This window comes from Carassius carassius, chromosome 7, assembly GCF_963082965.1.
Source record: "Carassius carassius chromosome 7, fCarCar2.1, whole genome shotgun sequence".
Taxonomy (NCBI): domain Eukaryota; kingdom Metazoa; phylum Chordata; class Actinopteri; order Cypriniformes; family Cyprinidae; genus Carassius; species Carassius carassius.
In genome coordinates this window covers 2,608,116-2,635,679 of record NC_081761.1, presented here as the reverse complement: position 1 = coordinate 2,635,679, position 27,564 = coordinate 2,608,116, and the positions used below count along the sequence as shown (strand labels likewise).

General features: G+C 34.4%; 1 protein-coding gene across 2 annotated transcripts in view; it reads right to left on the bottom strand.

The window, feature by feature from the left end:
- LOC132143364 (glypican-6-like) overlaps positions 1-27,564 on the bottom strand; it is a 192,557-nt gene that overhangs the window by 61,008 nt on the left and 103,985 nt on the right. For both annotated transcript variants that reach the window (XM_059553519.1, XM_059553520.1), the window contains exon 4: positions 8,233-8,398. In XM_059553519.1, the coding sequence (XP_059409502.1) occupies positions 8,233-8,398 (166 nt within the window). The remainder of the gene's footprint in view (positions 1-8,232; positions 8,399-27,564) is intronic.

Below are 27,564 nucleotides of genomic sequence, written 5' to 3'. Positions count from 1 at the left end.
ATGCAACACATCTAAATTTACATTTTCTTATTTTAATTTTGTTTATTTTTATTTAATGTTAATAGTTGACTTTTTAAACAAATAAATGCTCTTCAGTGACTTTACTAATACATTTTTAAAAGAAAAAAAAAACATCAGATAGACAGACAGATAAAATATGTGTATATCTTACATTATGATTCAATTTAAACAAATGTGTAGTATATATTTTCTTTATTTATTTAAAGTCAAACGAATAAACAAATAAAATATTATTTGTACTTGACTTAAAAAATACATTTCCTAATAAATTATGCATAAAAAAGGTTTTAGTAATTTTCACAAAAATGAATAAATACATAGCAAGACTGACACATATTTTTATTTTTTTTTTGGTCAGACTTATGCCTTCATGGTTGATTCATTATGAAGTCCTCATCTCATGATCTGAGCTGAATGATGATATTTTCCTCTGGGAGAGGACAGTGTTGGGTCAAAGTCGCTCTGTCTTGTTGGCTGAGAGTGTCAGTGTAGTGTGCTTCAGTGTTTGAGCACATCACTGTAGAGCACTTCACATTACACACCTAACAGCTCTTAATATGCAGCCTAGTGTGTGTGTGTGTGTGTGTGGTAGTCTCTCTACATGTTTACCGGTGGCCGTGTCAGTCATACATGAGGGAGAGCCACAGATGTGGCCAGCATCACTCACACATTCAACAAACCCCTAATCACATCCTAAAGACACTTCAGCTGTGAAAGAGGGGTTCTGTCTGATTGGATGAGACACGTTCAAATGCACTGGACATCAGCTCAAAATGACACTTGTGAGTGATTAGCAGGCACAAACTACTGTAGGCACTGATTTCTAAATGTTAGAAAAAATATCTTATTTTCACCATGTCTGCATTTGTTTGATTAAATATACAGTAAAAAAAGCTTATTTTTCTAATTCTTTTTTCCCTCATTTAGTCAAACAAGCAATAAATAAAATATTTTTGACTTTGATCAAATCAATTGTTTAATAAACAATTCCTCATTACTTCATAATACAATTACTTATTATTATTATTAGTTGTTTTAAATTTTATTTCAGTTCTAGTTAATTTAGTTACTATATATATATATATATATATATATATATATATATATATATATATATATATATATATATATATGATTTTCTTTTATTTTTGGCTTGGATTGTTACTGTTTTTGAAAGAAGTCTCTTCTGCGCACCAATGCTCAATTATTTGATTAAAAGTACTGTAAAAAGAGTAACATTGTGAAATATTATTACAATTTAAAATAACTGTTTTCTATGTAAATATGTATAGTAAATTATAATTTATTCCTGTGAACTAAATCTGAATTTTCAGCATCATTCCTCCAGTATTCAGTGTCACATGATCTTCAGAAATCATTCTAATAAGCTGATTCGCTGCTCAAGAAACATTTCTGATTATTATCAATATAGCTGCTTCATAGCTCCCCCCCCCCCCCAGGATTTACAGATGAACAGAAAGTTTCGAAAGAACAGCATTTATTTGAAATAGAAATCTTATGTAGCTTTAGAAATGTCTTTACTGTTACTTTTGATCAAGTTAATGCGTCCTTGATTAATAAAAATATTAAAAATATTAATAAAAATATCTCCCTCAAATTCACTTGAAAAAAATCAGCTAAACATAAATAAATGCATATTAATGCATGCATTTTCTTGGCAATCATAGACAGACTATACAGGTTACTGAAGTATATGCATCACTTTGAGGCATAACGTCTTCTAACTCTGTATAAGTATGTAAAATGATCATATTTTGCCCAGCAGCACCTATGCAGAAGCTCATATTCACCTCATTTAAGGCCAAGTTCATATCACATTCAGGTCAAAGTGTTCCTTCCTGAATTTCCCCTTGAGGATCGATACAGCTCAGCAGATCTATGCATTTAATCAGCGTGGCTTACATTGAGTTTGCTGCTGATGTGATTATATAACAGCAGGACCTTTCCATGAGGTCAAGGAGGGATTACAATCAAAAACTCATTTGAGTTCAACACGGATTAAAACTGAAATTACTGCACTTGCATGTTTTATTTCTCTTAAGACGTTATGCAACATTTTCTACTACACCTTCATTAAAATGAAATATTTTTATCTCACGTTTAGTAGCTGCCGAGTCTCAGCAACACTGAAGCTTCAAAGACGCCAAAGCGCTCATTTTACTCTAATGGAAGTGTTTTAACATCAAATGCTCTGTATATTGTTCCTTACGTCTGATCTTTTGTCGTCCCTGCAGTGCTGTTTGCATGAAAGCAGCTTTATAAATAACCCTTCTCATGTTAGTATTGAGAGACGCTGAAATAAATGTGAAACAAAGTGAATAAGATGATGATTTTGTCTTTCAAATTTCCCTCACAACCAGACACTCAAAACAAAAACAAAAAAAGCTTAAATTATTTTTAATAGTTTGTTTTAATCATTTTTATTTGAGTTTAAATAAATGAGAATGTCAGTTGTTTCTTGGTAGCTAGCTGAAATAAAGTAAATATAGTCTTTCTTTCTTTTTGAATTTAACATTTTTTATTTAACATGTTACTTGCTGTTAAAATCAATTGCAAAATTCACTGGCATTTTTTTTTTTTTAGTATATATGCTATATTGTACAGAATGCTTTTGAAAGCACTGCATAGAAATTCACTCCAATTCTTTGCAAAGTCATTTATACAAACTTGGCCAGATTCGGCCCTTTAAAGCTTGTCTTCATGCCATCATTTGTTTTCAGTGGCATTTCAGTGTACTGTATATATGTACAGCTCAACCAATAAGAAAGAAAAATAATTCTTCACACATACAGTGACTTTATAGAGTTTGAATGTATAATGCACTGCAAAGAATCTCACTCTGATCATTGTGTAATTCATAAACCGTGTCCATGCACATATAAGTTCAGGATCTAATGTGCATCAGCAAACAAACTCTTTCTGCAGTGAACATGTCCTTGTGCACAGAAAACCTTTCAGACATCATGCAGTATAATTGAGCCTCAGAAGCCGAAAGAGACGAATGCTCATAGGATGAAGCTGAAATGATACTTCCTCGGCCGTCTGACCCCAGACCAGAGGTGGCGTATTCATCAGGATAAGAATAAACCAGCGGCCTGATGTTTCTCATTTCCTGTGAAACTCTAACTCATTGGCTCTGATGAGATGCCACAGCCGTCTGTTTTCTTCCCAGACAGTGTGATCACCGATCTAATGGTGGCAGAACATCTCCTGCGGTCTCTCGAATTGAGATGAATGCAAACCCCTGCGGCTTTATGAGAAAATTAATAACACAGATTATTAATTTCTCACGACGGTTACATTTGTTCTGTGGAATCACATCATGCCGGGAAACTTTAGCGGGTCGCAGTAGGAATCTTTAATTGCTGACCAAAAAATATGTCGCAAAATATGATTATTTCTCAGAGGAGAGCTAACGAACCATAATTAGCAAATGAAAAATCCTAGCATGAGGTACACAAACAAAGTTGTTTTAACCCTCTGGAGTCTAAGGGTATATTTGGGGCCTGGAGAAGTTTTGTCATGCCCTGACATTTGTGCTTTTTTCAGTTTCTTATAAATATCTAAATGTCTAAAGTCTAATCTCACTGTAATCAGCACAAACTGGGCTGTAATAATATGTGAGCCGCATGTATGTACATGATTGTGTTTTTGAGAAAAAAAAAATATTATGCATGGTTAGTGAAAAACTAAAAATGTTAAATCACTTGAATAAGGCAAAAAAACACATAAAGAACAATGGTTCCCGGGATTTTTGAGAACTGGAGCTTGTAGCCTAGAATTTTTCTTTCTAAATTATGTGAAAATCATCTTGTTTACTCACTCACAGAGAACAATATATTGATTTAAATTTTCTAAGACACTTTTTGTTGGTAAAAGTCATATGCGAGTAGGCGTCAACTATCATGAATATCACTGTGATTTCCACCTGAGAAGACAAAGGCCTGCATAATGAGCTGCATAATGAGCTGCATAATAAACTGCTTAATGAGCTGCATAATGAGCTGCATAATGAACTGCATAATGAGCCTCTCAGTCAGCTGTCTGTCACTGAGAGGGAAGAGTTACAAGAAAGAATGTGAGGACAAAATAAAAGTATATAATTTAATACAAGATGCCTGAATATGTAAATTCAAAATGCTTCAATGGCATATAATATATATATATATATATATATATATATATATATATATATATATATATATATATATATATATATATATATATATACACACACACACACACACACAATAGATCAATATCATAACTATATCAAGTCAAGTCAAATTTTATTTCTATAGCACATTTAAATTACACTTAATTAAAAGCCAGAGAGAATAAATAAGTTTTTAGAGCTAATTTAAAACTGGATAATGATGGGGCAGACCTCACAGCGAAGGGTAAACTATTCCAGAGTTTAGGTGCCACAGCAGAGAAGGCCCGACCACCCTTGGTTTTACAGCGAAAGCGTGGGACAGTTAAAAGAAGCTGATTGCAAGACCTGAGAGTCCTTTGGGGAGTGTACAAAGTCAGAAGGTCAGATAAGTATTTTGGTGCAACACCAGATAGTGCCTTGTACACAAAAACTGCAATTTTAAAATCGATCCTGAACTTCACCGGAAGCCAATGTAAAATTTCTAGGATATGTGAAATGTGATCTCTCTTTTTAGTACCGGTCAGAAGCTCGCTGCAGCATTTTGAACAACTTGCAGGCGAGAGATTGTAGTTTGAGGCAGACCACAGTACAGGGAATTACAGTAGTCCAGCCGTGATGTAATGAAGGCGTGGATTACAATCTCTAAATCTTTCCGAGACAAGAAATGTTTTACTTTTGCAATCGATCTCAAGTGAAAGAAACTGCCTTTTACCACTGAGCTGACTTGTTTTTCAAAATGAAGTGCCGAATCCAATGTAAATCCGAGATTCCTTACATGAGGTCGAGCACTGACAGGGAAGGAACCGAAATTAGAAGTAGATGAGAAACTAGATGGGCCTAAGATCAAAATTTCGCTCTTACTTTCATTTAATTGTAAGAAATTATTTGCCATCCAACATTTGATCTCCTCAAAACAGTCACACAGTGCTTCCAGGGGATAGGATATATCAGTTATTGCCGGTAGATCAAATGATGGAAATGAAGTGTTGGCAGGAAGTTCGGGCGATCCCCGCGATTAACAGCTGATCGTCCAGCCGAGAGCAGTCGATCACAACTCACCAAAATCCTTCCTACACCAGCCAGTAAGTGCCAATCCTCATCGGAGGAAATCTAATTTTAGCGGACGAAAGGCCTTCAGGTAGAACAGGCGCTCCCTTGAATCCAAAACGGATCAGCTTAAAATTAATATTAAAATATAGAAAACTGAGCTGGTAGAGCAGCGGCAGTCAGACATGCCAGCGTACGCTCTAACCGGAACCGATGTCATACACCAAGTATGATATACACTTCAGTTATGCATTGCAAGTTTATTTTTCTTAAGATATTACAATCATGATTTAATTTATTATTTTTAGACTTCCTACAGTATTTACAATTGTCCACATGTGTACTTGTGTGATTAAGTGTGTAAAACAGTGTTGTTATCATTAAAAAAAAGAAGAAAAAAAACATTATATACATGTTTTGGCAATTAAAACAAAGCTGAATATATATATAGATATTTTGTGGGGAAGTCGTGGCCTAATGGTTAGAGAGTCAGACTCCCAATCGAAAGGTTGTAGGTTCGAGTCCCGGGCCGGCAGGAATTGTGGGTGGGGGGAGTGCATGTACAGTTCTCTCTCCACCTTCAATACCACGACTTAGGTGCCCTTGAGCAAGGCATCGAACCCCCAACTGCTCCCCGGGCGCCGCAGCATAAATGGCTGCCCACTGCTCCGGGTGTGTGCTCACAGTGTGTGTGTGTGTGTTCACTGCTCTGTGTGTGTGCACTTTGGATGGGTTAAATGCAGAGCACAAATTCCGAGTATGGGTCACCATACTTGGCTGAATGTCACTTCACTTTCACTTTCATATATATGTCCAGAAACTGTAACTTCATTAATAATAAATTATTAATAATAACTTTAATTTTAGTCTAAATATGTACAGGTAGTAGTGTATTTTTTGTATTATTTAAATACCATTATAGTCATTTATTTTCTATTGTTCTATTTTCCATTTAGTTTTTAGTATATTTTTAGTAATTTTGTTGTATATTTTGTAATTTTTATTATATGTGTGTGTGTGTGTGTTTGTGTATGTGTGTGTGTGTGTGTGTGTGTGTGTATGAATGAGAAGGTGTGTCCAAACTTTCGGTCTGTACTGTATATATATATATATATATATATATATATATATATATATATATATATATATATATATATATATATATATATATATAAATATATATATATATATATATGAATTTTATTTATATTTGTTTCAGTTATTTTAGTACACAAAGTATTTTTTTTATTTATTAAGTTAAACTAAAAAAGTGTTTATTTGGTGACTAGCTGAAACTTAATTTGTTTTATTTATTTTTTATTTTATTCTTATCTACTAAAGATCTATCTAATGAGAAAAATAATCTAATCCTGATAGAAAAATCAGGGCCCTCAACATGAACATTTCTCTGATCTGAGCTGTAATCCACATTAATTTTACAGCTCTAAACTTTTTTCATGCATGTTAGTAGAAACATCTGAGCCGAAGTTGATACAGAAACACGCACGAGAGCTCCACTAACTCTCCTGAAGTATAAAAGGCTTTTCCTCTGGGAATTGCTATAATTACACTACATTAACCCATTATCACATATATATGCCCTTGAGTTAGCACTACTGGCATCACCCCTAAAAAAACCCATGCCGGTCGACACAATCAGCTCAATACTGCCAATTTCCAAAAGGCCTTCCCAGGCTGCTTCTGTGAAAGTTTGGTAAACCACACAATTTCTGCAATCGATACAGTGAATGAGGCCAGAGCTGTGCGAGACGCCGTCTGAATGTCTTCACAGGCCTGCCAATCAATGCAGGTGAGTAGGGCACATAAACAGAGGCTGTGGGTAAATGCCACATGGAGCAAAGGTCAGTCCCTACAACGGCCTGTCCGAGCCAAGCTATTCCAAACAAGAACCAGCCTTCTACAAATATTCAAAACAAAATGAATTATCCTCCTTTGCTAATCGAACTGTGGCACCATAAAGCCAGTCGATATCTCTCTGCGGGGGAGTGAAATACTGATTGGAAATCTATAGCGCAGAAAATGAGCTCTGAAAAATACAAAACAAGAAATGCAAACCCAATTCACGCCACAACAGGACATTTAGCCTAATAAAATAACATGCATTAAATGCATTATTTACAATTTAAATAGTTTCACTTTCTATGTTATACAACGCATGCATTGTCACATTGCATTGAGTATGTTGCAGAGCTCTTACGGATCGTCTTTGCATTCGTTTCTGTGGGTGGACGGCATTAAGTTGCTAAAGCTAGCGCCTATAGGTCATATGAATCAAGCCAAACCGTCACTTGAACTATATTTATGTGCCATCAACGGAAACACATTAAACATTGAGCAGCTTTATGAGGTGCAACCCGCCAGTGAGCAATTAGCATTGTTTCTGAAATCAAGCAAGCTCTCGCTTTTGCATTTCCAAATCTCTAAAACAACATGAAATGACATTCAAAACCCGTTTGAGTATGTGAAAAATGCTACGGAATGAGTATGGAAATTGAAGCAAATCACATATTAAACTAATAATAGATGTATGTTATAATCAGGGACGGAAAAGTTTGGACGATTTCAAGAGCCTGGTGATGGACAGGGAAAGCACTAACTGATAAAATGTATAGCTTCTGATTTAAAAAGTGTCAGCCAAATGCATAAATGTACAAGTTTAATAATCATAGAAAAATTATAATAAAATAAAATAACCTGAGTGTGTACACAGATGAAATGGATCATTAAGAATAAGACACTTCTTGTGAAACTACCAGACACTATTTGTGAAAGCAAGCAAAATAAAGTTAAATAACCAATTTCCTGTTTATGTAAAACTATGAATATAAAGCCAAGATATATATTCAAACATTTTCTGAATACTGGGTATCATTTCTTACAGAAGCTCAAAAATCCATTGGGCAGCAATCCAAATAGAGAAATCTTTATTTGAAAACCCGAGCCTGAAACAGAAAAGGGACTCTTACCAATGAAGAGGTTCCACTCTGGGTCCAGGTCCGCTTGGTTGGCCAGGCAGCCCCGCATGACGTTTTGACAGTACTTGGCGCAGGGTTTGAGGCCTGGCGTATCTCCACAGTATGGACAGTAGAGCATTTTAGTCAATGCTTTACTGCAACCTGGAGATACATTGACCTGCAGGAGAAATAAAACGGAAGGACGTTAGTACTGACATTGCATTCGAGAGTTGTTTTGCAAGCTGTTGGAAGAAATCGAGTAGTACTATGCACTCATAATCTATGAAAGGACCTCTGCTGGGTATTGAAAAGGTCTGAGTGGAGTGAAGATCTGCACTGACAACAGGTCAAACGTGTCTTTTAAAGCACATTGGGGTCAGATATTCGCAAAAGCATTGCATGTGCTTAATGCACGTCTATTTTCAAAGTCAGTATGGGTGCAAGGGTGCTACATTCGCAGACACTCGTGATGCGACAGCATTCTCACATCAGCTAGCCTTCAGGGCAGAAATATATCTACTTGCAGCCGTCTCTGATAATTGCGTGTCATTCTCTATCTGTAGACTTGACTCAGAGCTTGTACGCCAGCCATCTTCTGTCCATCACACAGAGACGCCTCTCTGAAGGTCAAGGCCGTGCAGAAAGGAGGCAGACGGTCAACTGGAAACATGATAGACGTTGAGTTTTTCACAGAGATTCAAAAGGACATGCGTTGATTGCTCTGAACACACCTGACAGTGCTGCTTTATAACTACAACTGCAGCATGTCACATGTGACACATCAAGACTCATACAGATCTGAATATTACACGAGTGAAAATCTAAAAACCTAAAAAACAATATACAACTAATGTGCACTCAATTATATCTTCTGCTTCTGAACAATTAAAAAATCTTAATTGTTAGTTTATGTGTCACAGTTGCAGGTTTTACTTTCAGTTTCAATTTACTTTTTTAGACATTTAAATATGTTAAGTGATGTTACTATTTAAACTAATAAAATAAAATGATATTAAGCGTAAAAATATAATAATTAAAAAAAAAAATACATATTGGATAAAAATTAAAAATGTTGCTTAGGCATAAGCAAAAAAAAATAATAAGTTTAAGTACGAAAATTAGTAGCAGGAATAAATACATAAATGCATGAATGAATGAATGAATGAATGAAGCATAAAACCAAATTACTAAAAGTTAAACAAATATCAAATGGAAACCAATAAAAAAATTTAATTAAAATGAAAATGAAGAGCTAACTCAAAATATTAATAAAGCATCTTTATGTCTTATTTAAAATAATACCATAATTACCTTGAACTCTGATACTGATTATATAGTTATTATCAATTAATACAAATTTAAAACTGATAAAAATTCATTAAAAGCTAAATAAAACTTAAAATGAAAAGCTCAATTCAAATATACTACACAAATGTATTCACATAAATATAGAAGAAAAAAAAAATTAAAATAACACTGAAAACCCCTGCAGACTGACAACAAATGACAATAAAAAAAAAAATAACAAAAATACATTATTTTCTTAACTCAGATTTTGACTGGCAGGAGTTTGTAAAATTTTACACATGACTAAAAAATTGTATTTATTTATTTATTTCCTTGATTAGTGAACGTAAAAAGGGTAGGCAGTATACGATGTGCAGTGCACTAGCAATCTTACGCCTCCATTTATTCTTTTCAACAGATCAGCAAGTGCTTCTTTTCTTACTTTCAGCATTTCTTCTGAGGTAGAGTACGGCAGTGAGTTTCAATGAACTTTGCTAACATTTCAAACACATGTATCCTGTCAAGCTCCACTTATTTACCCTTCAAAATCTTTGCTTTACACAGCTTCACCATCGGCCCGTAATTGAAAGAACAAGCAGAGGATCAGTTACATGTCACACCTCCGGATTCGGAGATAAACTCTTGGCGTCTTCATCATTCTGCTCGTCTGTGATGATCCAGACACCCTTCCTCTGCCGCTGCACAGCTACAAGTGTTTCTGGAAGACTGTGCAGGGAGAGGATCAAACAGAGCTGCTCTGACACGGCCCGTTTTACACGCACACATCAAATACGGAGCGCAGGAGAGCTTTGTACGCAGTGTGTCTGCAATTACATCACAGCGAGACTCACTCGCACCGTGAGCTGACAGCTTTTTCATACGATTCCTAATCAGCCATTAGCTTCATGCAGTATACACAGAGACTGTCTAGTTGCACAAGGGACACTGACGGGATATTTCACTGCACTCTGAGACTGAAGAGTATTTCTCTGAGTATCTCAAAGGTTAACAAGACAAACTCTGCTCAGTGGAGCCACACTGCTGACATCTCTGCCACTGTTAAACTGTGAACAGATCAGTTTGTTTAATTGTTACATTCGTTTTATTTAAGCAATTTTTTCCTTCATTTTTAAGAGTGCATAAAAGTGCAATTTGGGCTTGTTCTTCCAGATTTAAGTTGCCTTATACAAAATTTTTTAAAAAATTAAGTAAATAAAATAAAATAAATAAAATAAAATAGATTTTATCTTCATATAGTAGCTAAAAACTATGCATTAACTAGTTTGTTTAATTATTCAATCTTTATTTAAAAAAATAAAAATTAGATTTTTTTTTTTGAAAAGTGAAATTTGAGATTATCCTTTCAGACTGATTTTCTCCTTTAAAATACAATATATATGGTATATATGATATATGATATAATAAGGGAGGGAGAAATTTCTTCTAAATTAGACATTACAGATTTAAAAGTTTGGTGTCCATAAGTAGTTCATTAAAATAATCTAAATAAATCAAATGTACCGTGGTTTCCACAAAACTATGAAGCAGCACAACTCTTTTCAACATTGATAATAATCAGAATGATTCATGATGCTGAAAATTCCGGTATGATTACAGGAATAAATTACATTTTAACAAACATTCAGATAGAAGACAGCTATTTTGATTCATAATATTATTTCACAATTTTGCTGTTCTTAATGTATTTATCAAATAAATACAGCCTTGGTAAGCATAAAAGACTTTCAAATATATATATATTTTTTTCTCATACGGACCCTGCTTTTTAAAAACATCACAAGTCGCATATCTTTAAAATGGAGCTGTCCAAGTGCACTGATGTGTAAAAGTAATGAAATTCCTTGAGCCGATAAATAGTATAGATCGTAGGCATTTGAGGTCAACAAAATGATTTATTCCGGAGTCATGCTCATGTTCCCATAGCGTGGAGATAATAAAGAGTAACCTGTGAGCAATAAAATGTTCCTGCGGGTTTGCCCACTACATATTTCCACCACCAATCTATCTTAACTTTGACAAACCTGTCACGCAGAAGATATGTCTGGCAGAAATATGAGGTTCATGATATGCAGGAACACAAACCATGTCATTTCCATGTTTCGAAGCATGCAAAACAATGCATTTTTCATCAAAGTAAAGCAGCCGCCTTCTCGATGCTCTGATATCCCTGTCGCAAATCAAACTGAAAAGCCCAGGAATCGACCAAAGCCGTGAAGAATGAAGCATGCAGTAAGCTTGATCAGCAGCCGAGATTTCCTGAGACCCGCGAGTCATTTATGAGCAGCAATAGCAGTCGATTCCAGTAAAATCCCTCTTTTTCACAGCAGCAATCGTCAAATACCTCGAGCTGCGATTCTGCTTACAGGCCAGCGGCCAAAACAGGCCCCAGTTTGACAATCTGCCGTCAACTTAGGAGGCACAGGTACCACATAGAAAAATGTCAGGGTCATTTTAGAAACTCTCATTTGAACTATTTTCAATGCAATGGTTAATTCGATCAAATTAACTCAAAATAGATTCAGAATAGATCAGTAGTCTTCATGAATTAAACTAATTGTTCATAACAGACACCTTTCCATAAAATACAATATTTGAAATAATTAGCATATTCAAAATGACAAAGAATGCACTCAATAGAAATGGGAACTCTAGTGCTCTGGCACAAATATCACAAAATACTATCAATTTACTAAAATATTTCTGTCACACTTTATTTTAAGGTCCAATTCTCACCATTACCTTTTGCCCCAAACTCATAATTTGCTGCTTATTAATTGTAACTAAGGTGGTTGTTAAGTTTAGGTACTGGGTTTAGGTATTCTCACAAAAAAAAATAAAATAAAATACAGACAGTAAAGACTTACACATTGTTAAAACAAATATATTTCAGAAAAAAAAAAATCAAAAACTAGTAAATTTCACAAACAAACAAATAAAATGTTAGTGACATTGAATTAAAGATGAAATTCTGAAAAAAAACTGAATAGAAATTTATTGTCAAATGTGCCATAATATTCTAAACTTCAAAAAATAAATTTGTATAGTGTATGAATTCTTCCTTTAATAGAATTATTTTACATTTAATGCAAGATTTGAAGATTGGATTCAATTCAAATATTTGAATCACAGATACGATTTAAAAAATGTTATTCAATGAACAACAAGTCAATATAAAGACTCAAATCAAAAACTAGATAATCAAATCAATGAGAGAGTCTGGTCAAATTGAAATCATGCAGGAAAACAAATAAGATGTTTGCATGTCTTTATACATTCTCTTCTGAGCCTCTGAACAGATTGCTTCCAATGGAATTCAATGCATTTGCATTATTATCTTGTGTGCATAACCTTTAAAGATAAATATGTGGGATTTTTCCTGACAAGGGTTTGAATCTTAAGTGCACAATGATATCATCAGCGTGTTGCTGATGTGAAGAAGAGCGCCTCTTCAGTCCTTCTGCAAGGAAACGCCTTCAACATAAATCCGAAACGGGGAGTCCTGCGTATAAAAGAACCATGACGGACAATAATACACAGTGCTGCATGTACAGAGAGAAGATAAAATGCCTTTGAGCGACTGCACAGAAATCCTGTTGGGTACATTGTGTTTCATTTTAAGCCCGGCACATTTGATTTCTCATTCAGTTCTGAACCACATAGCCAGGGTAAAGCGACCCATGGGAAATCTTGCCGAACAAATCCAGAGACTCGTCAGCCACATCTGGGAATGAAAACATACGACCAATGGTTTTAGGAAAAGGCACGGAATTAACCTTGAAGGGTGTTAAGAGATGCGACGCAACGCTTCGAGCCACTCTAATATGACGCTTTTGGCACGACAAAAAGAACATTCCTGTCAGCAGATGGATCTAATCCACAGTTATTATGACAGTAGGCCTGATCCAACCTGGCACGAGCCTCCAGAATCAACCCCAACACACACTGAAGGAGCGAAACTTGGAGCAGAGCAGCTTGCGAGTGTAGGCTTGGATATGAGATAATCAGAAGTGGCACCTCCTTCTGTTCCTCTCTTTACTTTCGAATGTCAGAGATGGGCTGAGAAGGTGCGAGAAGTGACACGAGAAGTTAATAAGGGCCCGAAGTGAACAGGAAGATGCAGGGCTCCTCAAGAATGAAACTACAGAACTTCTCAGGTCTTAACTGCAGGGGCGGATCTAGATAAATACTGATGGGGTGGCAAGAAGGGGTCAGGAATTTTTGAGGGGTGGCAACATATGGCAGACGTATATATACTGAATTTAGTCACAGTTATCACAGTTTCATGATAAATAGTATATGTATACGCTATATTAAGTTTTGAAGCCTACTTTATACTGAACAAACGTCAGACCTAACTAACTAACATTATAGGCTATACAGTGGTGTAGTCTTTTTTGTAGTGTGTATACTGTGATCCCTCCCCCACCTTATTCTCATCTGTCCCTGACCATTACCAAAGTCCTTTCAGGCAAGCCGTGCCACTCGGCCGCCATCTTGGCAATGCCTCCGGGCAGCTATTTCAGAATAACAAGACCAGCTCCTATCTAAATGAATGGGCAGAGAGTCAGAACTGCACTTTCACTGGTCACCGGGACAAAAAAACAGCATGTATAGAAACAGCAGTGGAATATGATAAAACACCTTTTTCCCCACAGGTTATACCTTTACTACGCATGCGCAAGGGTTCCTCAACTGTGCGCATACATCAGTGGAACCAGACGATAGGCTTAAATGTTTCCCGGCTTGACTGTAAAAAGCAGATGATTGGCTTTCCAGCGGGAGGGGCGGGACTTGTGCACCCAACCGCCATCTTTGCCGTTACGGGTTTTCCTTACATTGTTGTATTGAGGATTGAGGAAGTGGCATGTCTCTTATAAACTGTCTCTGCCATTACCCCATAAGCACCTCCACACTCACAAATGCATACAGTATGCATCGACATGTAACTGAGAGCATTATGAAAGATTAAATGTATGTAGGTAATCAACATGTCAATTTATTATAAGAAACACAGCACAACTTTAACAGCCAATGACATTTCCAGCTGGGGAGACTCAACTGATTTTCTACAGTTTAGTGTTAATCACCATCTAACTCAACCAGTCAAGAGCTACATTTAGCCTTAAATGTAATATGAATATGGTCTCTGAAGCATAGGTTTTATTAGCTGACAATAATAATATGCTGGAATTTATCCAGCATTTTTTCTGGAATTTATCCAGCATTTTTTTTTTGAGTGCAGCATCAATGAAACCTTTCCATTGCTTTATGGTGAAAAACCGGTTCTTTAGATTGCCTGGATGCTATTCTTTAAAGATGAATTATTCATTCAAAGGATCTTTGGGTTCTTCAGTGGGATCACTGTGAGAAGCCCATGTTGAAATCTTTATTTTTAAGAGTGAAATAAAACAAAGATTGAAGAATCGTCTTTAAAATTCAACATTTTTACATTTAAATCAGGGTTACTTGCCTTTTTTTTTTATTATTTAGAATATTTCTATAGAGTGCTGTAGGAATGAGGCATGATTTGTGCACTTCTGGTTTCATTGGGGTTTTGGTTAAATGCCTGAAATAATGATAGTTAAGCTCAATATATTTTCATATTTTATAATCTTAAACAAAATACATCAGTAACTTTTAAGCATTTAGATTAAAAAAAGGAGGCTAAATGGGACAACTGAGGCTGTTATTTTAGTATTCTTGACATGTACTCAATAGTTTTTGTTAATACAGTGAATTAGTTTCTTATTTTTGATTGATTTTTAATTTCAGTGAAAGTTTTTGTAATTTTTGTGTTTGTGGGATTTTTCTTGATTTTCTTTAATTGTCTGTAAAGCTTTTATTATGTATTTTGTTTAGCTTTTTAGATATTTACTTAAACCATGCATGAATCATAAAATTTCGTCAGTCACAGAACTCATTTTCTAATGACAAATCCTTTTGTGTTTTTGAGGGGATCAGAGTGATGTGATTTTACAGGTTGGCCTACAAAAACACATCTTCCCTCCAGTGCTCCGGTAATCGTTTGTTTATTTCACAAAAGCTTGTATGGAATGCAAGTGCAGAAATCTGTTGGCAATGACACAAACTAGATTTGCACAGTGTCCTACTAATCCAAATAAAGATCAATCTCTCTACAGATTTACATTAACGCTCACGCCAGCATCGCATGGCCTTTCTCTCAGACATAAGGCATATCCGGCCAGCATCATTAGCCTCATTGGCACTGCCAGTGAACGAACACGCAAAGGTCACCATGCCATCTGCCATCTAGAAAGACGGCTAAAAAAGTGGGTAAAAAGGAAATGTGAATCCAGTCGTGCAGGATACACATTCTGCAAAACAAGTGCTCTTACATACACATGATAAAGATAAGCATGATTAATCACAATTAATTAAAAATAAATAATGTTTCAGTTTTAGTTAACTATAATAACCCAGATTTTTATATGCATGGGAAATCAACTTAAAGTTCTGATTTGTGTTTTTTCGCATTATTAGTTTTTATATATCTAAATAATTTTAGTAATTGTTATTTCAGTTTCCACTTGAGGTAATTTAAATGAAAATGAGAAATGTTTAAATAAATTGATTTCAGCTTTTAAGTTGTTATATATTTTATACTATTTCAGTTAATATTTATTTTATTTCATGCAACTGAAATGTTGTGTATTTTTTTATTTTAGTTTAGTAAATTATAATATCATTGGTCTGTGATATTATGTGCTAATTAATTTGACAAAATTATTATTATAAACGTAACTCTAGAGGAGACACGTGAGTATTTTTTTCTTTTTCAAAGGTGAGGTATATATATATATATATATATATATATATATATATATATATATATATATATATATACATTTTCATTTGAGTGTATATTAAACTCCCACTATACTCCACACAGGACGAGCGATTTAAAATGAATGGATGGCAAATTTTGAAACTAAAATGCCAGCACAACTTAGCACATCTTTCACAAACTAAACCAACCTTGACTGAACTCTTGAAGAGCACCTTTGTTTACGCCCCAGGCAACAGAAGCAACCCACACAACAAGATTTCTAATGCTCCTGCTGCATGATCACAACACTAAAACGTATGATTATTCAGAACAATGTCACACTCAACAGGCGAGAGAGAAATCTCTTTAACATTGCAACTTCTGTCCAAAATGACGATGACATTTAAATGGAGAGCAAACAAAAATAGTTGCTTCTGTTTCTTAGGTGTCATGCAAAAACACACAAAGAAACAAACTAAATGTATCTCCTCTGGAGTTAAGTTTATAACTCTACAATCTTACTTTTTGTCAGCTCACTTGTGTCTGCATTTCTCTAAAGGGTTTTTATGAGAAACATCAGAGATGATGATCTTTAAATTAAACACAGGCTACTTTAAATCCTCCTGAGCCGATCTCTGAAAGAGCACCTTTTGAGAAATAAAATCCCGGAAATTCATATCCTAACTGGAATAAAAAAGAGCCAAAAACATATTTTAATCCAAGCATGCAAACACAACTGTTGCACATGCACATGTCTGTGTCATTTCATTGTCATTGAGATTTATAAATATTTTGAATATAAACGTTACATTATTATTTTATTATTACGTTTTAGTAACTTTGTTTTATTTCATGTATTAGGAATAAATATTACAATTATTTATTTACTTTAGGTTTAAAATATTTTTGTATTATTTTGGTTTTTGTTTTATGTGCCATTAATAACTATTATTTAAATTTCACTAAAACTGATGCTTTGCTAAAACATTTTTTATAGTTTATAAAGTTGAATACAATTATTAAATCATTGTTAAAACTAAAATAAAACTCAAATATATAAATATTACATAAAAAATACTTAAAAACCTAAATGAAAATTATATATGTTATATGAGCAACTGAACTATATTATAAACAAACAAATACATAAATAAATACATACATAAATACATAAATATGACAAAAGCACATAAAAAGTGCAAATAAAAATCTTAAATAGGATAACATTTAAAAGGTTTTTATAATCTTTTGTGTTTAAGGTTTAAGGTTTGCACAGCATTAACATCTTAGTTAATGTTAATTTCAATATTTACTTATAGATTTTTTTTAAATCAGTTGAATACATTAAAATGAATGCACTAACATTAAATATATAGCTCATTGCCCCTGTTATTTTACACAATTTTATTTTTCTGATTGTTATCAAATTGCAACCAAATTGAAAGATGCAAAAAGACCCTATTGCAAAACATTACCATAAATACGATAAAAGCATATAGATAATGCCATATTAACATTAAGTAACTAGCTGCAAAACTTGGAAAGCTAAAAGCATCAGCATTTGTGCATATGTTATGGACATCAAAACATGGATCTCTAAACAAAGATTCACCAAATTTGCCTTTCTCTCAGCTCAGTTCTAATGCTCAGGAGTGTATTCCCACACACAGGTTCTGTTAGAACTGAACAGCATCTGATGACGAACGAGAGCCAGTGAGAGTACAGTGACCGTTTAACCCTTCAGCTGAGACGCTGCCTCCAAAACAATCAGCTCAGTACCACACATCACACACACACACACACACGGGAGAGAGCCAGGTAATAATGACAAGCGTGCCGTCGCTGTGTTTGCAGTGGATCACGCTCGACTGACTCTTTATGTGCTCAGATGCTCGTCAGATTGCTTCTCTTCCTCTGTGACTTTCAAGGGCACAGATTCGTCCGGGCGACAGATCTGATTGTTCATAAAGATTATACGACACTGCTGCTGATCATGGGTGTGAGCCAATATTGAGGCCGTGAAATTTGGGCAACAGACTGAGGACTTTTACAAGGATGTAACTTCTACAACAGGTTGGGAAGTCATAAGTACGACAGATGCATTCAATACATAGATCGGACAATTTGACAGACACTGTTATGCATATTGATTTTAAATAAAGCTGAAAGGCTTTCTACCAGTGGCCATCCTTCTCAAAACTTAACTTCTACCACTGTTTTATCATTTTAAGTCGAATGCATGATTCATTACATTTCCGGAAGCCATGTCCGGGAGAAAAGAGGATGTATGGTCACCCTCTTTTTATAGACCGTTTATACTATAGAATCCAGCAAGATTTTAAAATTCTACTTGTACAAAAGGATCAAGATAGAACTTGCAAAGCTTTTTTTTTTTAGCTGTTTTTTATCTAGTTTTTTTTTTTTTATTGAAGGTGTTTTTGGTTGAATCATCATATATTCTAAGCAAGGCAAGGCAATAATTTTACAATTGTATTTTGCATATGCAACTTTTATTATTATTATTATTGCAAATAATATTTTCATGAATTTGTTCAAATTTACAGCCGGTACAGATGTTGAATCCACTGTTTAACATGTTTTCTCGAAGACACTTTATTAATTTTTTGGTGATGTAGACTGAATCATTATATATTCTATTAGGGCTGAACGATTAATCGCATGTGTTTGTCATGCGTGTCTCGTCAGTAAAGCTGGTTCTGTGATTAGTACTAAATATCCATCACCTGCTTTCAAATGGAGTCATAGTTTACTGACAAGCTACGCAATATGGCGTTCATAATCGCAGTTGAATCGCATTCGGTTATGAACGCGATATTGTGTAGCTTGTCAGCAAACTACGGCTCTGTATATTAACCCCTTACCAGTCACCCCCCATTTTTTGGCATGGAGACGGAAATTACTTACCCAAAATAAAAAGGTTTCGAAGCATGCAAAACAAAGCATTTTTCATCAAAGTAAAGCAGCCTTCTTCTCGAACTTAAGAATAATAATAAACTTAAAAATAATAATAAAACTAGTAGTAGTAGTAGTCGTAGTAGTAGTCGTATTAATCAATATAAAATAAAATATTAAAATCTAAATTAATCAATATTACCATGAATACATCCATGTTTCCCATTCATAATAACGACTTTATGGTGGTGTACATGTGCATTCAACTCATAAATATGATACATACAACATACATAACATGACGCTAAGAAAAAACACCAGCTCAAAGACACTTAAATGAAGCAGACAAGGCTACTCTTCAGACACGGTTAGTGAATGCGACATTATCGTCAACTATACAATAGGCCTTATCGAGGCATAATTGAGAACAATTTCACAAGAGGTAACATAGTCTTTATTGCTATGCTCTTTTCAGATAATTTCTTGCCAAAGTGCAAATCACAAACAGCCACTTCTAATGTTCCCTGCTGTATTATAGTGAGAGACAGCCAATTATACCCACTGAAAAATGCATTCAGGAGGAGGAGGAGTTCAAAGTCACTTTTATGTGAGAAAATTTTGGTGGTTGTAATATTGCAAGGTTATAAAAAAAAGAGGAATATTCAAATTTTAATGCATGTTAAAGTAAAAAAACTAAACAATAAATAAATAAAAACACACTCAGATGTAAAAACAAGTTACCAGATTCTGTGCTGTGCTTAATGTTGTCTATTGGGTAATATTTTAGATTTTAGATTTACATTTCCTGGTTCCATATTCATATTACTTTCTGAGGAATTCACTTTAACTTGCATTTAACCTGGAAAATTACTCTAATGCTCAGAAAGAGCTGAATACAAGTAAAAATAGTCTTTGGTGAGTAATTAAAATGGAGATGGTGTCTATGAGACATTGCATTATGCTATTTAAACAGCATCATAGGAACTATAGTTTGACCCTCATTAACACCAACAAATTAAATGACAAGAGATTCAAACAGTCAACTAAAGAGCAGTTTAGTGACTGCCAGCAACACAACAGCAAGGGCAGCTTGCCATGCTTATGCACTGAAAACAGCTCAAATAAAATAGAATAAAACAAAACAAAATAAAACGCAGACGTTTGTGCTTGGATATTAAATCTGATATTATGGCATTTTATATATATATATATATGTAATGCCATGTGTGTTCTTTTCCGATAAACAGAATTATTAATAATCAACTTAAAATTCAAATTAACATTAGTTAACTACATTAGTTAACATGAACTAACAAGAAATAATACATGTTCATTTATTGATCTTAATTAACATTAACTACAACATCTATTAACACATTAAAAGTTGCATTTATTAATGTAGGTTAATGCTCTGTGAAATAGCAATATAAAAAAAATAATAATTGCATTTAAAGCAATTTTAATAAAGATGAACAAACAAAGGCTGATAAAAATTGTAAAATATATACAGTATATCCCTAAGCTACATTAATATATTGCTACAAACATTTAACTTTTTACAATCTTTCTATTTTCTTTTGTTGCCTACTTCTACAAGCCAGGGTGTTTCTGCTATTCAGCGCTGTGCCCAATTTCTAACCTTGTGGCTGCTTTGTATGTGTAAAGAGGCCCATTGCTTCACTTTACATCTCTGCACTTTCAAAGGCTCTTTTCGTTCAGGAAGGACACACGGCTGGCTGGATTTTAAAATGAAAAGTCGAGGAGAAAGACAGTCCCAGCGAGGCTGGTCCAAGTGTCACTTATTGTAAAGTCAAAAGGCCCTTCTTAACAGTCGGGTAGGACAGGCGGAAAAAGTGACCCCAAGTGTCCTCGGCGAACCGGCTATCTGCGGTCGTGAAGGTAAAGGGCAGTGTTTTATCTTTTATCATTCCTACCCATCAGATCCCCCTGCACCTCCATGTGACTGCTTCAGACGATTGCTTTTTTGATGAACCCAGACATACGCCGGCTGACTAAAAGGAAAATACTAGAGCCGTGCGCAGGGCATCTGTCTACCTGATCTCCGGCGGTCCCCTTCACTCCAAGGCCAACTCCTCAGACTCGGGCCGGAGTGTCATACGGTGTTAGGTTTACACCCTTGGGCCACCCGCCCGCTCACTGTTAAAAGGTGCCGCACTTGACAGAGTCTGCACTTCAGCCGCGTCTCAAATGTCAGGGGTCGTCAGGGACACGGCGGGCGGCAGGAACACACCCACATAATGTCACAACACGACCTCTGACAGCTTTGATGCTCAATTACCGTCCAACACACTGAGAACATCAACCACACACATGCACACAGACATACTAAATACAGAGGCTGGGTTATTACAGTTAACTAAAACTAAAACAATATATATATATATATATATATATATATATATATATAAATTATATCTAATAAATATGATTATAAAAAATAATTTAGTTTAACTTGATGTATTAAAATTACTAAAACTGAAATACAAATTAATAAAAATATTGACCAAAAATAAAACAAATGACAAAAAAAATACTAAAACTTTAAATAAAATTAAACAGCAATTAAATAGTAAATAAATAGTAAATAAATAAACACATAAATACATGAATGAATGAATGAATGAATTAACGGAATTTAAATTATATATATATATGTTCCTCAGGCAGTTGGCAACATTTCTCATTTTGATGTACTTTTTAAAATACATATTTGTGTATAAATAACTAAAACTGAAATAAAATGTAACTAAAATACAGACATAAAAAAAAAATTATAAATAAAAAAACATTTTCAAAATAATAAAAACATTCAAAATATCAATAAACACTATATAAGTATATCAATGATACTAAAATAACAAAACAAATTCCCATCATGAGAGAATGAGGTGTTTTTATGCAACTAAAGAAGTAATAGGTTTGTTGAAATAAAACAAAGGTTAAATGTGTGTGTGTGTGTGGGGGGGGTAATAATAATAAAATAAAATTTAAACGTAATTATTATTATTATTTCAGTTAGTTGCAATTTTTTTTTAATGTTGAATTTTTTTTTATTTTTTAAATACAAAAAAAAGCTATTACAAAGTACAAAGTACCTATTATGCCTATAAAAACTCATATAAAACTAATAAAACTAATCTAAAAAATAAAATATGATTACAAATATGAATTAAAAACTATAATAGTATCTCAATACTAAAATGACAGAGTCAGCTGGCTAAGGATGTATCCTTATGCAACTAAAGCAATAGTTCATGTCATTTCAGGTAAACTTTTTCATAAAGACTTTGTTGGCATTCTTGTTAACAATGTGGCGAGCTCGGCTCTCAAAACAAAAAGAGTATGTGCACTTGAAAATCGGTGGCGTTCCCAGGGGAAACCATCAATGAGACACTAACAGACGTCTGTTCAGCAGACAGACAGACTACTGATCCTATTGAACTAGGCAACTCTATCCTCCCAACTGTAAGAAAAGAGTTTCTTTTTTAACGAGACGGCCCGCTAAAGCATGGAAAACTTCCTAAGTTCGCTTTAAGGTCAAGCTTGCATTATTTTTAAATGCAGATATGCAGCACATGAGTGCAAATAATACTCAGACAACTGATTTTATGAATGCATACTATGTACATGCTTAAACATTGTAAATACTTAAATTGCATTCTTGCAAAATTCAAAAGAGCAACATACTTTCCTTCATGCATCTGTGCCTACAGTTAAAAAGCAGCGGTAAGAATACAAAGTGCACTTGTGTTGCTTTATGCATGCATTTCAGAACACAAAGACTGTGAAATCGAGCTTGCGTATCTAGACGTTTGCATTCACAAGCACAGTCATGAATTTAATGTGGTTTAAACTCAGACAATCACAACTACTCAATGACGTCGAAGGTATTTAAATGTTTTACATAAATTTTTCTTTGTTTTAATGACAACATGCCGTTTAAGTTCACACACAGTAGTCTTAAAGGATTTGTTTCACCACAAAATTAAAGTGTGTTCACCCTCAGGAACATTTAAGATGTAGATGAGTTTGTTTCTTCATCAGATTCGGAGAAATGTAGCATTCAATCACCGTTTCACTGATGGATGCTCTGCAGTGAATGGGTGCCGTCAGAATGAAAGTCCAAACAGCTGATAAATACATCACAATAATCCACAATTAAATCATACCACTCCTCTTGTGAAGAGAAAACCTGTGTTTGTGTACGAATCCATCATTAACACATTTTAACTTTTAAACTGTTGGTTCTGGCATGAGTAACGACTTTATGGTGAAAACATGAGTCCAGAATCCATAATAACGTTTCCTTCAGTGAAAAAGTCCACATCTTCTTGTTCTCTCACATCAAAATCCACTGATATATTTGTTTAGAGCTGTTTTGGGATATAAATGGTATTTGATGTGTGCAGATTTCTCTCTTGATTCAGACGAGATTACTTTTTCATTGGAGAAAGCAATATAATGGACTCGTATTCGGAAGCAACAGTCTAAAGTTTAAACATCTTATTGATGGATTAGTTTCTTAAAAAACACACAGCTTTTCACTTGACCAGATGTTAATTGATGGACTGGAGTGGTGTGGATTATTGTGATGTTTTTATCAGCTGTTTTTACAGACGGCACCCATTGACTGCAGAAGATCCATTGGTGAGCAAGTGATGCAATGCTATACATTTCTCAAAATCTGACATTTTCATTTTTGGGTGAGCTATCCCTTTAAATCAGATCCCACACACACCTCTAAATACTCTAATGCTGTTTTGCAAAAGTTTAAATAACTTTATCCTCAAATCTCTGGAAAAATAAATAATAATAATAATAATCTGCTAAATCTTCTTTTGCCCCTTTCAGCATTCCAAGTACAGCATGGAATTCTCCAAATGCTTCTCATAATCTAATCTGAGTGGGATTTTCAGTTCTTAATTCGGGGAAAACAGCAGTAAAGCCTCGGATTGCAATTAATCCCAAACATGTAATCAGAGCTGTTTATTCCTGTTCCAGATGATTTCTGCACATTGACATTAAAAATACAAATACTTAAAATCAAGAAACATAAAAATACATTTGATGAAACAACTTCTATTATAAATGTACATAATTATATATCATATTATTTTAAATCATTCAATTTTAAAAACAATTTTCATATCCTTAACATTTGAAAGAACATTAACTTTTAATATTTTGTGTATTATATATATTTGATAATGACTTATTTATTAGTTATAATAAGCTATAATAAGCTATAATAAGCTATAATATAATATAATATAATATAATATAATATAATATAATATAATATAATATAATATAATATAATATAATATAATATAATATGAATGACTTTTCAAACAGATAAAAAGTAAAACCTATTTTCAGAGATATTAATATTTGAAGGTATATGAAATAGTTTGCTAATTACTTTTTTATTCAAGTTAAAATAAACTGTAACCTTTTATTTATATCCTTCATTTTTTTTACAGTATCAGGCTAGGAATATGAGCTTGCTTGTGCATGTAAACAACATGTTAGCGTGATTCTCTTCATGTTTCTACATCAGGTCAGTGACATCCCTGCCCCATACAGGTCAGGGTCCTGTGAAAACAGGCCTGGTCCATTAGCACACATCACACAGCCATTACTGATGCACAGACACACTCACACACGAGTCTTCTGGAGAAATATACTCATGTGTACCTTCAGACTAAATCTCTTTGAACACCATTTCATTTACATAAAGGATTTTTATTATTTATTTATTTATTTATTGTAATAATAATATATTATTGGCTTAAGACATCAGTCTACTTAAAAAAAAAAAAATTGGATTTCCAATTTACGCCATCATTTAGAAAGCTTTACTTACTGACATTCTTTTATCCATCTATCTATCTATCTATCTATCTATCTATCTATCTATCTATCTATCTATCTATCTATCTATCTATCTATCTATCTATCTATCTATCTATCCATCTATCCATCTACAACCCGAATTCCGGGAAAGTTGGGACATTTTTTAAATGTTAATAAAATGAAAACTAAAAGACTTTCAAATCAAATGAGCCAATATTTTATTCACAATAGAACATAGATAACATAGCAAATGTTTAAACTGAGAAAGTTTACAATTTTATCCACAAAATTAGCTCATTTCAATTTTGATTTCTGCTACAGGTCTCAAAATAGTTGGGACGGGGCATGTTTACCATGGTGTAGCATCTCCTTTTCTTTTCAAAACAGTTTGAAGACGTCTGGGCATTGAGGCTATGAGTTGCTGGAGTTTTGCTGTTGGAATTTGGTCCCATTCTTGCCTTATATAGATTTCCAGCTGCTGAAGAGTTCGTGGTCGTCTTTGACGTATTTTTCGTTTAATGATGCGCCAAATGTTCTCTATGGGTGAAAGATCTGGACTGCAGGCAGGCCAGGTTAGCACCCGGACTCTTCTACGACGAAGCCATGCTGTTGTTATAGCTGCAGTATGTGGTTTTGCATTGTCCTGCTGAAATAAACAAGGCCTTCCCTGAAATAGACGTTGTTTGGAGGGAAGCATATGTTGCTCTAAAACCTTTATATACCTTTCAGCATTCACAGAGCCTTCCAAAACATGCAAGCTGCCCATACCATATGCACTTATGCACCCCCATACCATCAGAGATGCTGGCTTTTGAACTGAACGCTGATAACATGCTGGAAGGTCTCCCTCCTCTTTAGCCCGAAAGACACGGCGTCCGTGATTTCCAACAAGAATGTCAAATTTGGACTCGTCTGACCATAAAACACTATTCCACTTTGAAATAGTCCATTTTAAATGAGCCTTGGCCCACAGGACACGACGGCGCTTCTGGACCATGTTCACATATGGCTTCCTTTTTGCATGATAGAGCTTTAGTTGGCATCTGCTGATGGCACGGCGGATTGTGTTTACCGACAGTGGTTTCTGAAAGTATTCCTGGGCCCATTTAGTAATGTCATTGACACAATCATGCCGATGAGTGATGCAGTGTCGTCTGAGAGCCCGAAGACCACGGGCATCCAATAAAGGTCTCCGGCCTTGTCCCTTACGCACAGAGATTTCTCCAGTTTCTCTGAATCTTTTGATGATGTTATGCACTGTAGATGATGAGATTTGCAAAGCCTTTGCAATTTGACGTTGAGGAACATTGTTTTTAAAGTTTTCCACAATTTTTTTACGCAGCCTTTCACAGATTGGAGAGCCTCTGCCCATCTTTACTTCTGAGAGACTCTGCTTCTCTAAGACAAAGCTTTTATAGCTAATCATGTTACAGACCTGATATCAATTAACTTAATTATTCACTAGATGTTCTCCCAGCTGAATCTTTTCAAAACTGCTTGCTTTTTTAGCCATTTGTTGCCCCCGTGCCAACTTTTTTGAGACCTGTAGCAGGCATTAAATTTTAAATGAGCTAATTAAGTGGATAAAAGTGTAAAATTTCTCAGTTTAAACATTTGCTACATTATCTATGTTCTATTGTGAATAAAATATTGGCTCATGTGATTTGAAATTCCTTTAGTTTTCATTTTATTAATCTATCTATCTATCTATCTATCTATCTATCTATCTATCTATCTATCTATCTATCTATCTATCTATCTATCTATCTGTCTATCTGTCTATCTGTCTATCTGTCTATCCATCTGTGTGTCCATTCAACTATTTAAAACCCTGCTGTTTTTTTAACAAATCAATAAATAACACACACACACACAAACCAATAATAATAGTAATTGGGAAAACATAAATTAAATATGTACAAAACAAACAAGTAATAAATAAGTAAAATGCATCTGTTAACCCATGCATTCAGTTCAGTTTTACAGGAAGGTGACATTCGTGGCATGTTTGTGGAAAAGGGTGAATGAGGGGTTAAGCTGATTTAGCTTTTCTTCACTCTGAGAGACTCCCGCTTTGATATTAGCGTTGAAACTGCACGTGCAATATACATTTTATTTAAAAAAATTATTAGAGCTGATGAAAAGTATGTTTTAGTTGACTATTAGTTTAGTGAACTTATTTTCAAAACTTTTGCATACACTGCTAAAACATTTACATTTTAATTTGAGGATCAGTGCAATTTTGGTGAAACTTTTAACATTTTCTGCTAAAATGCATTTTGTTAATAGCAAACATTTGCAACAGAGTAATTATAGACTCTTTGTTTCAAGAATCTGTGGCCTCAGTAAGCGTTTCTCAAGAACACCTTTCCTAATGACGATTATATGTTATTACCGAGGAAATATATTTGCAGCTCTTCCTCCTGCTGTGGATTGGACAGACGTGCCACTACAAACAA